General features: G+C 40.4%; 1 protein-coding gene across 1 annotated transcript in view; it reads right to left on the reverse strand.

The window, feature by feature from the left end:
- Positions 1 to 947: 947 nt before the first annotated feature.
- The window catches only part of SMPD3 (sphingomyelin phosphodiesterase 3), a 47,380-nt gene continuing 29,779 nt past the window's right edge, over positions 948 to 18,548 (reverse strand). The window contains exons 3-7 of the mRNA XM_063312743.1: positions 15,492 to 15,647; positions 13,984 to 14,073; positions 13,122 to 13,185; positions 2,994 to 3,156; positions 948 to 1,596 (exon numbers count right to left, since the gene is read on the reverse strand). Coding sequence (XP_063168813.1) covers positions 1,495 to 1,596; positions 2,994 to 3,156; positions 13,122 to 13,185; positions 13,984 to 14,073; positions 15,492 to 15,647 — 575 coding nt within the window. The 3' untranslated portion in view covers positions 948 to 1,494. The remainder of the gene's footprint in view (positions 1,597 to 2,993; positions 3,157 to 13,121; positions 13,186 to 13,983; positions 14,074 to 15,491; positions 15,648 to 18,548) is intronic.

The raw sequence follows: 18,548 nt of genomic DNA on the forward strand, positions 1-18,548 counted from the left end.
TAGTAATCCATATCCATTTGTACATCCAGGGAGACTCTAGCAGTGTAGTTTATCCTGATATACAGCTTCATACAGAAGGTGGAAGGCCATTGTCTTTCACATCTCAGTTCTCTTCCCTTTCTCACCATTTCCTATGCGTAAAAAATTAAATGTCTGGGAGAAAGATTCAGCTAGATTTCTCCTGACACAATGGCTCTCCATATTATGAGAATGTTGTTCATTTTTTTGAGATGAGATACGGGACATTGGACAATGTCCATTATCAACGGAGCCCCTTGGTCAAGGGATGGCACCTGGATTCCATCTATGAAGTCTCAGATCTGTACTCCTCAATTAAAAAGGGTCTCTGGTCAGAAGTTTGGTCCATCAATCCAGATTGACCAGCTGGCTCAAGAGAACTTTGCACATTTTACACTTTAATCCTCTCTCTAGCAACCTTTGGGGACATTCTTCAAAGAAACCAGCGTCACTTAAGACTGTCTCATGGATCAGTTGGCCCTTATTGGTATTACCTTTTTAAAAGTGGGAATTGCATTAAGAAATGAATTGGGATTCCACATTTTTTATTCATCCAAGGTCCATACCGGACTGACTTGGTTGCCTTTTAGGGTTCATCAGTGAACTTGAACATGGGCTCACTCTCTAGAATGTATTTACTTGGGCTCTTTCGGTTCTGAATCATCACTGTGGTTCTAGCATTTCCCCCCCCCCCTCCACCCTAAATGGTCCCTTTACAACCATTTCATTTCAAAGTGAGCGGCATGCAATGCGAACGCATGCTTCCGATCCAGGCATGCTGCTACAACTTTACAAGGCTAAAAAAATAGATAGATAGATAGATAGATAGATAGATAGATAGATAGATAGATAGATAGATAAGAGAGAGAAAGAGAGAGAGAGAGAGAGAGAGAGAAAGAAAGAAAGAAAGAAAGAAAGAAAGAAAGAAAGAAAGAGAGTTAGCTTTTTAAGGATATCTAAAGAAATAAAATAACTCACTTCTGGAGCAGCACAAACACAGACTGATTACAAACTAAATTGTGCTATATATCCGTATATACCTATATATATTTCTATCTCTATATATAGATATATATGTGTGTGGGTATATGTGTGGGTGTGGGTGTACATAGATTAAGTAAGAATGGCACTGATTCAAAGGAATTGGGACTTCTATCTTGGTTCCTTTAAGTCCACAGTGAAAGTATAGAAATATAGGCCTGCCTGGTTGCTGGGGCAACTTGTGACACTTGTCAGTAGAGTTGACCTTCATCTCATCCAACTCCCCACACATGTTCACATATGCCTCTTCGTTTCCTTTTTCAACATCCTCCAAGTGGGTTTTGATTGTAGAAAAATCAATTGCAATCCATCCTGGTCCATCCTGAGCGATTTAGAGGCATGGGGGCACCAGAAAAGACCACTGTTGCAACTTGGTCACAAGTTTGGAAGTTCCCTCTTCTAAGCTCTTGAGGAAAAATAACAACCCTTCCTTATTTACGAATCTTCTTCACCAGTTGAAACCATTAGACGCATGGCAACAGGCAGGTGATCCGTGAGTCCTGCCAACTGGGTAATAAAACTGAATTCTTCTACTTCCTGCAGAGGGAATGACAAAGAAATGTTTTTATAAAGACCAAGCGTAGGTCTTAGTAATCTTCAGGGGCCCTGTGGCTCCCTTCTGTTGACAAGCCATTGAATGACCTTTGGCTGAAACGGAAACCTCCTTCTACAAATCAGCTTGCTTGTCATTTGACAGACAAGGCAATTTTTAAAAATTTTGATACTGCAAACAGTCAAGGGTTTTAATTACATTTTATCTGCCTTCCATACAACAAACTCCAAGGAGCATAATAAATGTCCTATTACATCTGTACAAGAATCCAGTGAAGTAATGGAGGGGGGTCTGAAGAAAGGAAAAAGAGAATGAAACAAACGTTACATCAACTAGCTTTCCTTGTACTTAAGCACCTCCATTTGTGGCCCAGCACTCTTACCCAAGGACGGGAATTTTAGCCCTTGTGCCTAACGTGGCCTTCCATTTTGGCCCTTCTAGCTTGCAGAGCCCTCTCTCCACAGCTTTGCCCCTCCTCCAAGCTTCCTGTCCATCCTGGCATCGCCTCTGAATGCCTGAAAATGTACAGTGGGTGGGTCTTGGCTGTCTGTAATTTACCTGAAGACATTGCATGGCTGAAATTGGACAGGACCACTTTTTCAGAAGCTCCCCCATCAGAAAATGTTGTTGCATTTTGACAGTGACAACATCCAGTGACATCATCTATCCTATCCAAGCGGATTAGAGGGAAGAATCTGGTCTCCGTTCCTGATCCTGTTCCCTATCTTTCCATTAACTGCTGCATTGCCTGAACCATTTTGGCTGTCTTATTTAAGAAAAGAGGAAATTTCTGGCAATCTTTATCTCCCTCTCCCTCCCTCTCCCTCCCTCTCTCTATCATATCTATGTCTATCACAACCTTCTCTCTCTCTCTCTCCCTCCTGTTCTTTGCAGCATTAAATCTACAGGTTTATGGATGCAATGGGAAAACCCAACCTTCTGATATGTTAAGAGATGCTTCCAAAATTATTCACATCCACATTTCTCCCCAGATTCTGGAGTTCTGAGTATGTTCTCTATATCAATTTAAATATAGCATTCCTCTCAAAATGTGCTCTTCTAAATAGATTTCAGTGGGATAGTTAGTGGTGTTCTTGCTGTTAGCCAAAACTTGGGGTTGTATAAACACTAACAGATAATTAAGCTTAGATCTTTGCTTGAATTTAGGCTACATAACTCAGTTTGTATCACTCTGCAAATATCAAATCTCCCCTTCGTCCCCTTCTACTACTGAGCTATATCGCTGAGGCATCAGAATGTAAATCAGTGGATTTCTTACTTGGTATTCCTGGTGGAGAGAGATTTGTATCACGAAGCACTTTTCCTTACAGCTGACATGAAATTTTAGCTGTCTTAAGTCTTCCATTAAAATATAGCTTACCACTTTCCACTCCAGATAGAGTCCTTCCTTGCTGTAAAGCAGATAGTCAATCCGCCTCCCATTGCCCTTCAGAGCCCCCTTCCTCCCTTTCTGACTCGAGGCCTGGGTCTTGCTGGTGGGAAATACAAGGTAGGCTTTTCGTCCTTCTTCGCTTTCCATTGTCCTGGGTTGCAAACACATGGGAGGTTTCAGAGCAGGTCAGTTCTAGCTCAGCCTCATCCACCACAGTTTTGCTCACAAACCAATCAACTTCCCATTACATGGAGGTGCAAGAAGCTTTTAAGAATAAAATCATCCTTTTCTGGGAAAGATGTTCATGCTTCAACCCTTGTTCTGCCAAGTCTGGGTAGCTACACTTTTGCCTCGTGCTTCCAATGCTCCCTGCCATATTGGCAGGTAGGGGGCAGAGAAAGGAGCAGGCAATCTGTTTTTATGCTGGTGGACACATTTGGAATAAAGAAGGTGCTGCCTGCTGGCCCTTGATAGCAGGCCAACTTTCCATCTATTTTTCACTCCATTTAAACAAAACAAAATTCAAAGGAAGATTCTAGGGGCATATCAGGGTTGTACTGCCTCGTTGTAGCACGGATACCTAACACTTGATCGGCTAGCTGCAATATAGTCAAGGAGAGTTGCAAAATAGGCAGCCACATGAATTGATTAACAAAATAAACAATAAGTAAATGGTTCCCCATTTCTCTACCTAACCTAATGCCAAGGTAACAAGCAAGACTGTTACTTGAAGCTCACCATTTTTGTTCTGTAAGAATGCCTCAGGACCTGGGAGCCCTAGTTTGCAGAGTCTTGGATACACAGAAACACAGACACACACACAAAGTGTGATTACTGGATATCTATTAATTCTAATAGATATGATCTTGGTGTTATTGGCTTATACCCAACAATACATTTAGTGGTGTCCTTTTGGAGTGTCATTGCCATTCCATTCTGTCCTATGGACTTGTGTCCTAAATAGTATATAATCACAGAAAGTGCAAAAGCTGGGTTGCAGTTAAACCTCAAAAAAACCAAGATTATGGCAACCAGCTTGATTGATAACTGGCAAATAGAGGGAGAAAATGTAGAAGCAGTGAAAGACTTTGTATTTCTAGGTGCGAAGATTACTGCAGATGCTGACTGCAGTCAGGAAATCAGAAGACGCTTAATCCTTGGGAGAAGAGCAGTGACAAATCTCGATAAAATAGTTAAGAGCAGAGACATCACACTAACAACAAAGGCCCGCATAGTTAAAGCAATGGTGTTCCCCGTAGTGACATATGGCTGCGAGAGCTGGACCATAAGGAAGGCTGAGAGGAGGAAGATCGATGCTTTTGAACTGTGGTGTTGGAGTAAAATTCTGAGCGTGCCTTGGACTGCAGGAAGATCAAACCAGTCCATCCTCCAGGAAATCAAGCCAGACTGCTCACTTGAGGGAGTGATATTAAAGGCAAAACTGAAATACTTTGGCCACATAATGAGAAGACAGGACACCCTGGAGACGATGCTGATGCTGGGGAGAGTGGAAGGCAAAAGGAAGAGGGGCCGACCAAGGGCAAGGTGGGTGGATGACATTCTAGAGGTGACGGACTTGTCCCTGGGGGAGCTGGGGGTGTTGACGACCGACAGGAAGCTCTGGCGTGGGCTGGTCCATGGAGTCACAAAGAGTCGGAAGCGACTGAACAAATAAACAACAAAAATAATCATAGGAGTCCTAATCCACTTCAAATTATTTAGTCCTAAAGGATCTAATTGAATGTGCTTCATTTCCACACTGAGGATTTCAAGTTATACTTCTCACATTGCAAGCTCCAATTGCATGTACCCTTGAAAAATAAGGAACTCTTATTTCAGTACTGGCACCATCAGGGACCAGACTTCCTTACGGCTTCTGTTGGACCGTGGCTTTCCTTTCAGAGCTACCCGTGAAAGTTTGACGTTCCAACTGGAAAATATCATTGCTGGCCCCCCCAAACTTGTCTAAAGCGTACAGCCACTTGCCAACTGGGCAGAAGTGATTTGCCACTGCCAACTTTCAGGTCTGAGTTTTGAAGCTCCTTCTCTTGAGGAGGATTGGGTTTCCCCCAGGTGGGTGGCTTCCTTATCTCCTGAGCACCACATCAAACGATTGAACTTGCACTACATACAAAGGTTGGGTTTTTTTTAACAGAAAACTTTAATACCTAAGCTTTTATTTGATTCACTAAATAAGGACAGAATCCTTAGGTTCTGTTTTTGCCAATTCTTCGTTTCAATCTATGATTCATATTATACTGACTATTGTTAATTTTGCATATTGACTTAATGATGATGTGGAGTTTTACAAGATGCTTTGATATGCAGGATTAACCTAATGTTACTTTGAAATTTGTATTTAGTCTTATAGTGCTTGCACATCTCCTCCTCCTCCTCCTCCTCCTCCTGCCATAAGGTACTCTAGAGAGGGGGCTAGCTATACATATTTTTCAAATACCAAATACCAAATCTTTATTACGGTCATGGACCAATACAATCTTGCTGTTCTGTAAGACAAACATAGTCATGCTTGAGCTATTAATGGCAGATAATAAAAATATATATTAAAATCAAAATACGCTGACTGTCTGTCTAACTCTATACGCAAGGTCTAGGGTATAGCCTATTTTAACTATTTGAAAATATAAAATTTTTCAAGAGTGTATTAGATATAAAATATAAAATGTAAAAAACTACTATATGACTATGGTGCATATGTGGATAAAATTATAAAAAGCTTACTACTGTATATAAGACAATTACGAAGGTTGGCCTCTCTTGATGTATCGGATCTTCATCGCTGCAGCACAGAACCTGGCTACCTGCACCGTAACTGTAGGAGTTTCGTCTATAAGCAGCAATTGCATACATTCAGAATCTGAGTCCAGGATGTTTACTAATCAGTAGTGTGATGAATTTAATGCGGATGTATTTGTAGAAGACACAATGCAGCAGGACATGGAATTTTTTTATATTTGCCCTCCAGTACTGCAGATGGGAGAGCATGGCAGCGGGCTAAGGAGAAGGCTCTCTGATGGATGGGAATTTCGAGTTGCTCAGGGGTTGGGGGGAAAGCAACTAACACCCCACACTTCCCAGTTAAAGCGAGTAGGTATGCCAGCAAGATTTGATATGGAGGACATTCAGTCAAAATATCAAATCAATGTAAAGCTCAGTTTTTGTACTCTTCTTATGCAAAAATGAATTTGCGGAACTAGGAAAAAAGATAAGAGACCTTGACGGCAACTGCAAGGGGCTCTGAACAGGTAAGGTCACAAGTGCCATGTTGCAAAACCAAACTGAAAAATAATCCCCAAAATGTCAAAAGGGAAAAGATCCAACTGACTTTTAGAACAAGCTGTTGTGGGTAAGATGGGAAATGAAAACACTGTGAAACAGCGAAGATGTGTAATGACTAAATGAAGACTTCCCCATCGAGCAAAAAAAGACAAGGAAAGATATTTCAGTCTAGACCAGTGTTTCTCAACCTTGGCAACTTTAGGCTGTGTGGACTTCAACTCCCAGAATTCCCAAGCCAGCAATGGTGGCCAGGGAATTCTAGGAGTTGAAGTCCACACAGCTTAAAGTTGCCAAGGTTGAGAAACACTGGTCTAGAATGTCAACCAATGCAAAAGCATAGCAAGAAAATCACAATGATATATTTTTAAGAAAATCTGAGTAAACACAGGACATTTGACATTATTAAAAGAAGATTGAAAGACTGATGGTTTATAGAATGAAACATAGAAACATTTATATATTCATAAACTGACTCCATTAGAAAGTGAAATACGACCACCTGTCAGATAGGCAGATGGAATATCTACTGAACTGTTCAAAAGTGCAGGAGGAGAATCAACTAAATTGCTCCATGTCAACAACTATGGAAGCAGACTGGGTGGCCCAGAGATCAGAAAAGACTGGTGTGTATATTTACATTAAGAAGGAAGATGCAAGGGAATGTGCAAATTGCAAACCATTCCACTCATTCTTTTTTTCCATTCAAAAAAGCTTTATTTCACAAAGGTACAGCATACACAGATATACCAATATAGATAGAGTTGTGTATTCATTTCCCTCTTTGTGCTCTGTGCTTGTTTTATTATTATTATTTTAGTCTTATTAAAATCCTTTGTTTACTTTAAAACAAAGGTATAATTTCAAAAAAGGTATTATCTCTGAAAAAACCGATAATTACTGAGGTTGGACGATCATTACTCAATATAATCTTAGTGAAAGTTCTAAGCAGAATATATTATTTTTATGATATCAACAAGTAAACTTTTCTGAGTTTAATGCCAAAATCTCTACTATACTATTGTTTATAAATGTTGAAAAAGAAAGAAAAAGAATAAGAAAACCCCCCACACCCCTAAAAATAATACTCTAGGTAAATATTTAATTTCCCTCCAACCGATTTGCAGCACTCATTCTTGGTGCAAGCAAAATCTCACTTAAGATGCTGCAAAGAAGAATAGAACCACCCAGGATGAGAAAAATGCCAAGCGAACAGAAGGTTTCAGAAAAGGCAGAGGGTCCTAAGAGTAGATTATTAACATAAAATGGATAATGGAGAGAGCAAGATAATTAAACGGAAGTTTACCTTTGCTTCATTGAATAAAGCAAAGCCATTGATTGTATAGATCATGCCAGAATATGGAAGATTTTAAAGCATGCCAGAACACCTGGTTATTCTTCCAGGAATTGGCCCAGTGCAAGAAGATACTGTAAGAATTCAATTTGTACAAAAAGAGTGGCTCAAAATAGGGAAAGGATAGATTGCATAGTATCTCCATATGTGGTTAGCTTACACTATACAGGGAATAAGAATGAAAAGGCAGGATTGGAATAGATGAGGGCTGAAATCAAAACAGGAGGCTGAACAGTAACTGTTTGAGATGTGCAGACAACGCCACCCCGTAGAAAAACGTCTCAAGAAAGTAAAAATGGAAAGTGAAAAACCGTAAATATTTTTTTTAAAAAAAAGGTAAGGTCAACTGGCGTGCTTAATGACCTGACAGTTGACAAGGAGGGTGATGGATAGTTTGTTTTCTCAGGTTCAAGAATAGAAAAAGATGGGCAATGTTCTGGAGAAGAAAAGCTACACCCTAGGGAGCAAAACATTGGAAACTTAGACAAGATTAAAAAGGACAAGGATATTTCAGGGACAACAGAGATCAGAACAGTTAAAGCTGGAGTTTTTCTGGTCCTAAAGTACAGTTCTTAAAACCAGACATTGAATAAGAGAGAGAGAAAAGATAGATGCCTTTGAATTTAGAATTTGAAGATGGTCACTAGGAATTCTGTGGACTAAAAGAAGAACCAACCAATCAATTCTAGATTGAATCAAGAAGGATGGCTCTCTTGAAGTCAGGGGCATCTGCAGGGTATGGTAAAAAGATGTCAAGTTGGCAGCTGTGACAGTGTGATTTCTTAGCCTTGCAAGGTAATCCAGACAAGAAACACACCCAGAAGTACTAACTCTAACCTTATTGCAAGGTTACATTAACAGAATCTTGCAAGTCTGAAAGTATATCTCTTCCCCACTCGCCTTTATAGTCCAAGAAACCCTTCTGAGATGTTTACCACACCCCCATTCCTTCTGCGGGCTCAGCTGCCTCTTATCTGCCCATTGCCTAGTCTGCTGCTTTTCCTCCTGTCTCCCAGGGTCATTCCCACATCCCATTACATGACTGAAGTTTTGTCTGTTTCCTGATGTGACAAAGGGCAGCTACCACACCCTTATCCTAAATGATGGTGCTTGATAAAGCAGAGGGAACTGGAGAAGGGTTAAATAGCTACAGGAGGACATACAAAATCAGTGCAATCTTCTTGGAATTTTTATGGGTTTTTGCTGGAGGCAAGCAGAGCTGGTGGGCATTTGTCTATGTACTGTTGGTATCAGGCCTAACTTGATGGCATCTGCCTTAGGTGGGCCATATTGCTATATTGCTATATTGCTACCAGTTGGGTAAGTGCATATAATCTTACAGGGTTGAGATGATTTACAGCCTAGTGAAGATGAAGAGCTGATAATAGGATTATTCCTAAAGAAATATGATTGAAATGAGAATGGTTGTTAGATACTGTAGATAGCCAAATGATCAGTTAGACCACACCCTGAAAAGCGAGATAGATTCTCCCGCTCCCCCTGAAACAAACATCTGTAACATTTGAAAGTCTGCAGCTCTTTTTCTGGAAAATTAGAAATACATGAAAATAATTGCTGCAATTTATTCCTATTACTCATCCTTTATCTGGCTTTTAAATGTAAAATCCGGTTTTAACATGTTCTGACGTTTATCTCTAGAGGCCTAATCTATTAATGCCTGCTTGCCATTTCTGATTAATTTAAGTTTTGTGGAATCAATAATTTGCAATGGTCCGCGGATGGATATTTTTAAATTACCCAGTAGGAAGTTCATTTTGATACAAGGATGGTTCAAATCTAAACCATTGTCTAATTAATTGTCTTCAGAGTACCCTTGGCAGACCATTCTTCAGTCTGATTGGGGAGGGACCCTAAAGAATGAAAGCTTCATTGTTTGATTCAATGAATAACTTTGGTTTTGATGGAACTGACCTCTCTTGAAAGACCAACCAATTATAGATACTTCATAATGGGATATTAAATAAAAAGCTGAGAAATAGATGGAGACATGCTCAGCGTGGACTGTAGGAATTTCAGCACTTTGCCCTACCGGATATCTTACACCAGAAGATATTTTCTAAATCCTTACTTTCAAAGTGCCCTTACAGGTTGCAATCATTTCTCTATCTTCTCTCTCTCTCTCCTACAACTTGTAGGCATAGATATGAGGTAGGTTGTGATGCTCAGCCACTACTCTATGCTACCTATCCTTGGTCTTGTTGCCCTCCAGATATGTAGATTTTTACCCCCAAAATTCTCAGCAATCCCACCCCCACCACATGGGGGAATTGGAATCCATATGTCTGAAGATGCCTAGATATTCATAGTAGGGAAATATCATAACAATCGGCAAATAGGTAGCCAACCACCCATAATGAAAACCTTTTAGGGGTCCAGCCAATCACCTTGCATTTCACGAGATAATTGTAGAAAGGGATACCCAGTCTAATGGAGTCTTCTGTTTTCAGTAGCTAACACCAGCCACTGATAAGTCTGCCCCCCAACTTCTTTGTTGCCTTTTGTACTGTTTGAAGCAAACGATAAAATAGCTCCTCTTTCCATTCTCCTATGCAGAAGCTGATCAGAGGCCAAGTGAAAACTTATTTCATTTATTGCATCTCCCATCACATTGACTACAACAGACCCAAGCTCACCTTGGCCAATTCACCCAACATCCTAATTAGATCTTATCCTTTTACTTTTAGTTCCATTTCAAATTTTTATCCTTTATTTTCAATTTATTTCCTTTTAAGGATTGAATGTGTACACTTTGGTACTGCTGGTTTAGAGAGCATACTAATAAAATAGATAAAGATGAAAGGGACCAGGATTGGGTGGGGGGCAACTGTGCTTTTGTACAATGGCAGGTCATTAAGTTAAAGCAATCAAGAGTCAAAGCTTTTTAGCTCTTTCAGGATCTTTGTGGAATAGCCTCTTTCACCCTTGGGGATCCATAGTGAGCAGGGGGGAAGGAGATCTTGTGTATCATGTGATCATTGTGCCAGTGATGCAATTATGTAACATGTGATGACTTTGTAACACATGTGATGCCATCCTGGTGTCATAACATGGCTTCTAGAAGACTCTTATGGACCTAAAAATTATCTCTAAGAGTTTCCTAGTCATTAACGCAAAGTTAGAGGCACGTTCTCCATAAGCAGTGATTTTAAGTGACCCTTCTTCTAAAGAAGTAGACCTAGATTATTCTCAGCGATGTCTTTAATACTGTGGCCTCCTTAACTTTATTGACAGGTTTTCTGATGTTAGCGTCAGAGAGCTAATGGAAGTCTAATTTACTGTGTTGTCTCCAGATGTACCAGTGCCAATATTAACCAGGTGATAAATTAGTTTTTTATGTCTTCGCCAAATTTTATTATTGAACGATTTCCGCATGGGTCTGTTCTAAGCCTAATTTAGTTGGTCCATGGCATTAGCCCTTTCAGAGATGTAATTATTTCTTTGTGCGTGTGTGTGTGTTTTTAATGATGATATAATGTCAAGATTGCAAGATAACATGCCAGTTGCTAAAGGTTTTCAAAATAAACCTGAACTAAGATTCTGAAGGATTAAGGGCAACTTCCACACCACTATTTTGTGCCCCTTCAGGACCAGCTGTGGTCCTAATTTTGCTCCTGCTGTCAAATTTTTTTACAGAGTGAGTTGATTTATTGCTGATTCTACTCTGATTTATTTCAAAGTATTGCAGTGTGGATGCAAGGCTGCTACAGCAATGTAGATTTTGTGGAAGGCCTGTTTTCCCACTGGTGGGAAGTTTGGACTCCCTTTTCCTCCAAAGATCTGGTCTCAAGTCAGCTGTTAGTGCCTCCCCGAAACCCCAAGAGAGACACTCAACATCCTGTTTCAGGAGCTATTCTTTTGCAGTATCCCTTAGTTAAAACTTGACTTCCACTTCTCCTGGTTTAACTGCAAAAAGCAATTATTTGAAAGAGCACCCAGCTGCAAAACGGCAATATTGTGATCCTTTTGCCTTATTACTCACAGTGGGTTTTATGTGCAACAAAGGAATGGATGCGGTATTCGGGGGGGAACCTTTGGCATGTTTCAGTGCTTTTCTTTCTGGGTGTTTGGTCTGTGTGTGTGTGTGTGTGTGTGATTGTGTTTTTTTACAGCAGACTTTTTCTTGCATAGCTTCCCTTCATATCAACCTCTGTGTTTAGTTTTGTTTTTTTTAAATGTTTTTGCAAAGCCCAGGCAAATGGACGCATAAATATGATGACCGAAAATGCAGAAGGAGAAGCTGCAATTTATTGTTTCCTTTTTTCTGTGTTTGAAGGGGGGGATGAGGGAATTTTGGCTAGTGGGGAGTGCTCAGAGCATGGGACGCAGGGTGACATTCTATGCTCTTCATCGGCCTGCATTTTGAGGTCAGTAGAAGCGAAGAGGATTGCAGGTTGCTTTATGAAGGGGGTGGTGGAGGTGGAGAAAGCCAATTGGGGATCGGGGAGGGGGCAGAAGTGCCCCAATAGAAACAGCACTTTGAAACATTCAAGAAAGGTTTCATCTTCTTTTAAAAATTCAAATGTATATAGAAGGGTCCTCCGAGGAGTTAGAGGAGGGGGGAATGATGAACACAGCATAGCGTCAAGGCAGTGCAGGCTCTGCCCCATTGGTGTGTGCGTGCGCACATGTACAAAGGGGAGAGAGCTGCATTATGACATCCAGGATGCTGCTCTGGTCATTTTGACAAAAGCACAGGATGCTGGGTAAGGGCCTGCATTGACGCGTTTCTTTCTTTCCCTGGAATGTTCAATAACTCTCCGGCATTTCCCATGGTCCTGCAATCACCATTTTCAACCTTCCCAGCCAGCTTCCGGCAAGCAAAACCAATGGGTAATCATGTGATTTGCTTAACAACCACATGGTTCACTTAACGACTGCAGTGATTCACTTAACAAACGCCACCAAAAGGTCGTCAAATTGGATCAGATTTGCTTAATGGTCACTTTGGTTAGCAACTGAAATTCTGGTCCCACTTGTGGTTGTTAAGTGAGGACTACCTGTATCTCTTTCTTGACCTGGCCCACCTCAAAGGGCTGCCATCAACCCTGCATGGCCTGATCGCCGCTGATACTGTGCTTCAAATTCAGAGGCAGAATTGCCTCTGATGCATGGCCAGCCACTACACATGCCTGGTTTTTTCATTCAACCCAAAGACTTCCAACTTTTGTTCTCTTTGTCCAACCTATATTTTAAGACCTCTGGGCAAGAAATACATTCTGAGTATTTATTGCTTAAATCTCTGTCTCCCTTTTCCATTGTGTGGGACTTAAGACAGAAATAAGTACCATGCTGCAAAGTAAATAAATAATATTCCCAAACCTAAAAATAAGTCAGTAAAAGTATCCGTAACACACAAGTAAAATATCAGCAAGTGAAGTGTTTAAGTTAAAGCATCCCATTTATATTGGTGATAGAAATAAGACAGAAAGCAAAATAGCACGTACTTCTGCAGATTATCTGGAGTGCACACTTCTTCATCATACAGTCCTTTCGGATCTAACAAGGTTCCTGAGAGACAAAGGGAAACATACAGTATTCTACTGTTACTCCAAAGCAAAGGGATCAAAAAAGTTTGAATTAGATTTTGTCTGTATTTTTATGTGAACTATTTGTACTTCCTGGATTAATATGTGGTGCCAGCCTCCCCCAGTCCTGTGTCCCCAGATAAATTAGGATTACAAGTCCCAGAATTGCTGGCTCAGAATTCTGAGAAGTTACAGTCCAGGAGGATATCATGTTGGGGAAAATGCTCCATGATGGATGGATGGATGGATGGATGGATGGATGGATGGATGATAGATGATGGATGGATGGATGGATGGATGGATGGATGATAGAGCAAATTGTTGTGGGAATCTAGTCATTGACTTAACATGTGGTGTGAATCATGCTAAGCCATCATATGCTTTATTGAGGGGAGCACACTGTACATAGCAATTGTGTTTTGGTAATCCAGGTTTAGTGTTAAACCTGTTGTGCCAATCCTGGCAAGTGTGTTGGCCATACCGTTGATTCTGTGTCTTAGCCCCATGTTGGAAAGGCAGGCTGCCATATCTTTAAAGAAAGATTCTGGTTTTAGGCCTCTTTCTCCCACAGGTTTATGGTCCCCATACTGGTGATCTTTTAATTTGCCCTTCCGTCCTCCAGAAGATCAATGTGCAGTTGGAACCAGTTGTTTATAGTTTGCAACTTACCTTGGCTAAAACGAAAGCACAAGCTAGCAAAAACAGGAGACCTAGGCTCCTTAAGCAGGTTCCTCCTCCCAGCCAAGGGGCATCTGACCCACTTCTGGGCCTTCCATCTTACCAATTGCCCATGATTTGTCTTCCCCTGGACCTAGCCGGCATGGGTCCTTGTAGCGGGTAAACAAGGAGTGCTGCTGTTCCAGCTTGTCATCTGCAACCCGAAGAAAGGCAACAAAGGAGATCCATAACATGTCAGAGAAAGTCATGGGAGAAACATGGTGGACCCAATATCTATGGCAAACTTCCACACAAATACGGACCTTTAAGGTCCATACAATTATCTTGCCAAGATTGGCTTTTTCACAGAATGGAGAGAGGAAGGAAGGCACTTTGAAGAATCGCAAATGGTCAGTATTTTAATTTATTGTTGCAGGATATGGGAAGGGATTAATTCCAATGTTACCTTGCAGGGCAATGATTAGTACCACCAAACATTCAATTCTCATCTACTGTCCACCTAACACTATGCAAATGCATGTTATCTAATTGCACCTCTTAATAATTTTTCCTTTGTGCAACTTGAGAAAACTTTGCTGTGTTTCTCTTGCTTCTCAGGGGAATCCCAGAAGTCGTTCTTCCACAGCGCTAATGATGTCATTTATCATTGTCTCCCATAAAGGCAATACAATTCATAAATGGGAGCCTTTAGGAAAGGGGAAAAATGGGGGGTGGGCACAACCACGTTCTTCTGAAACTAAAAATAAAGTCATGCGTTGAAGGTGATGCCAATTAGATAGACTAAACAGGACTTGCATTTTCTACATATTCTTTTATCAGGTGAAGATCTAATTGCCTACTGCTATCTATGAGTGTGGTGGAAAAATGGAATCTCACAAAAGATCAAAACCAACATTTCATGTTCCCTGTGTTACAAATGACGTGGGGAAAGAGGGAAATCTCCCAAATGCTGGGATAGGGTAAGAAAAATAAAATAAAATAAAATGATAGTCATACAAATGCATTAGAAATATATATATATATATATATATATATATATATATATATATATATATATATATATATATATATATATATATATATATCCAGTTACGATTCTATACTATTGAATAATATTTCAATAGTCTAGAATTGTAACTGGTTACTGCTAAAATGTCATATTATACTATTTTTTTCTTTTTTTGTTGCACTTTCCCCACTTTTTTCTAAAGCACTTTTTATGTTTTTTCCCCCTTTTTATGACAGTGGAAGTATCTCCATCTGTATTATCATGGTGTTTTGATTTTTTCTTTTTCTTTTTCTTTTTTGTTATTAATTAAAAAGCAACAACAACAACAACAACAACAACAACAAGCGTGCACCACTGTTGGCAAGTAGGAAGTCACCCTTGGTTTTTGAAGGCCTGGCGTGGACTACTTTGGTGTCCATTTAACCCACTAAATGAGATTCTGGTGAGAATGCAACCATGCCTTTAAAATGCTTCCCTATCTGTTATATTAAAAATTACAGCTCAGTGGAAACTTTTGGAAGGGACCACATCTAATGCTCTTGGGGGCTTTGGTGCTTTAACTTTTTGAGGTCTAGATTGAAAAGAGAAGGGACCTTCCTCACCTGATGAGCAATTGTCAAAGTTCAGGTCACCACAGACCACATCAAATGCCACCAGCTCCTCTGGATTGGCTGTGCTGGAAGAGGAGGTAGATTTTCTGAAATCAGCCAGCCAGTCCTGAAGCAGATCCAGTTGTTCACATCGAATAGTTGTGTCCTCTGTAGAAAGGACAAAGCAAGGAATTCAAATTTAATCATTTTTTTAAAAATTAAGTTACCATTTCAGCAGCTGAACACAATGGTCAAATGTGGAAGGTTTAACCAAGTTCCTTACAACAAACATACATGTATTTGTGGAGCTCCAGAAATAGAGGACCCAGTTCGTATCTTATTTGAATGCCAGCTATATAAGAAAGAGAGAGATTAGTATCTTGGATGCGACCAGCCTGTTGGGATCCATGCATTGAAACAACATATTGCACGTGTGGTCAGAACCCAAATATTACGTATAACATGGCTCTTTATATGAACAAAACAGTACAATTGAGAACGGCATATGTGGCTTTCACTAGAGTAAATTGTAGGGGTGATACAGAAATATGTATTTCCTTTTAGTTCTGATTTTGGCTCTATTTTGTTACACAAGGTCTTATTATTATTCTGTATTTTTTATTCTGATGAGGCCTTATGGCTATCCAATAAAGTATTATTATTACAGTTGATCGCACACTCAGCCAGACGTTGAGACTGGATTTGGCACTTTTGCCCACCTACATTGAGTCCTTCCCAAGGACCTGGGATAGGCAGATGTTGTTGTTTAATAATATTAAAGGTATTGTGGCAGGATGTCAGCTGTTCCAAGTAAAGCTGCCTTTTGCAATTGACTGATGGTGATTTTGTCAATGCCGATGGTGTTCGAGGGGTGCTCCAGATGTTTTGGGATTGCACCCAAGGCGCCTATTACTATTGGGAGTATCTTTGCTTTCTTTTGCCATAGTCGTTCTATTTCTATTTGTGGGTCTTTAGATGATGATGATACCAGACTGTTCAATGCAATTCAGACATGAACAAGCCTTGATTCATAGTAAGAATAATGTTAAGCATGCTTAACCCTAAGCCTAACTTAGGGTTAGGGTTAGTCTCCTCCTCTTTTGGGGGAGATGGGCGGTAATTAAATTTGAATAATAAATAAATAAATAAAATAAAACTTAATGAAACACTATCACTCTGCTCATGTAACATGCTGTGCTGGAACAAGTAAAGCACTTTATAGTTTGAGTTAATGGTATGGTCCATCCAATATGCTCAGACAATGTGCCCGCTCCCGGAACCAAAAGCTGCCCAGCTCCATATCAACTTTGTTTAGAAGCATATCGTCTTCTAAAACACAAGGTAGTTATTTAAATAAATAGCCACACCGATAAAGAGATAGACAGCTGAGTGTGAATGTTCTGTAAAATACATTAAAACATTTTGCCTGGTCATGTGGTTGGTCTAGGAAACGCTGCAAAAAAAAGAAACTGCCTGTGAAAATAATCCTTGGCTCCTGTAAATATATGGGGCATTATTACTGTTTACTTTTAAAGGACCAAAAAAAGAAAAGATGCCAGATCATTTAAAACAATTCATGGAAGTAAGTCCAACCACAACCCATTCAGCTCTAAAACAATGTGGCAATTTTTTCTTGATGTTTAAAAATAATAATAAAACACGGCCCTGAAAAATAGTAAAATTGGCTGTGTTCCTGACTGGGGATATGCTGGCTTAAATTTATTTGGAGATGCCGTTCGAAGATATCAGGGTGGCACCAATTTGCCAAAGGTTGTGAGACTCATTTGCACACTAGATGAATTTAGGGCCTTTGTCCTAACTCTTAAACACCTGCCTTTATCAAATGTTAAAGCTTTTCCACATTTTGGGGTACCTCTGTCTGAATTCACCCCAAGTTAGCTTTGAAAAGTAAGTTAATAATGCATATATTTTTCCCCAAAGTTTTGCCTTTTTAAATTTAACAGGAACAACAACAACAAAAAACCCCACATTTGTTTTTAAAAATATATTTTAAAACTTTATCTTTACATCTTTAACCACATCAGAAATTATAGCTCATGTATTTGTTTGTGTGTTTATACAATGCCAGGCCCAGCCCAAGAACAACCAGGAATCAGTCCAGCCAAACTTCAGTTCTTTATTTGCTAACGCCATAACGACAGAATCTTGCCAGTCTAAAGCTACTCAACCTAACCTAAGAGGAAAATAACCTGGGAAGGCTCTTGGGCAGGGTTATTCCGAATCTCTGGGTTTTCCCACAACTGCCCCCTGGACTATGTCTCCTCTTATCTCTTCCACCTTCTTGGAATGTGCTCCCTCCTTCCTGAGAACCAGCGGCACTGCCAAAATCCACCACATACAATTTATAGGCCACGTGATTCCCAATGACTTCGGGTGGCTTACAATTAAAAGTAAAAAAAGATACAAAACACACCAAAAAAAATCATGAATGGACCCTGAAACCACAAGTAATCAAAGGAATCTCATCCAGCAAGGGCTCAACCTTCACTCAACCTCAGAACCTGGAAGAATACCTGGGTGTTTACTAGCTTCCTGAACATCATCGAAGTAGAAGCCATCTGGATATTACTGCAGACACCAGGTGCTGCCACAGTGATTTCTGGGTCCCACGAGATCACACTGCTTGCTTGATGGGACCTGGGGCACACCGACTCTGTCTGATTGCTCCATTTGGGCACAAACCACTGGAGACAGGCAGTCTTTCAAATAACCAGGCCTTATGCCATGAAGGGCTTTATAGATGATAATCAGGACCTTGAATTGCACCTGGAAGCCAACTGGTAACCAGTGCAGCTCATGGAGCAGGGAACATTAGGGTCACATGGCCATAATGAGGCATTCCCAAGACTGCCTGCGCTGCTGCATTCTGGGCCAGCCGTAGCGTCCTAGTGTTCTTCAAGGGCAGCTCCATGAAGAGCGCATTATACTAATCCATTCAAGAAGTGACTAAGAAGTGAATGCTATCTGAAGGGCCTCCTGGTCCAGGAAAGGGCACAACGGAGTACCTGTGTAAAGGCCCTCTGGGCCACAGCTGTCTCCTGCTCTTCA

This window comes from Candoia aspera, chromosome 11 (assembly GCF_035149785.1).
Source record: "Candoia aspera isolate rCanAsp1 chromosome 11, rCanAsp1.hap2, whole genome shotgun sequence".
Lineage (NCBI taxonomy): Eukaryota > Metazoa > Chordata > Lepidosauria > Squamata > Boidae > Candoia > Candoia aspera.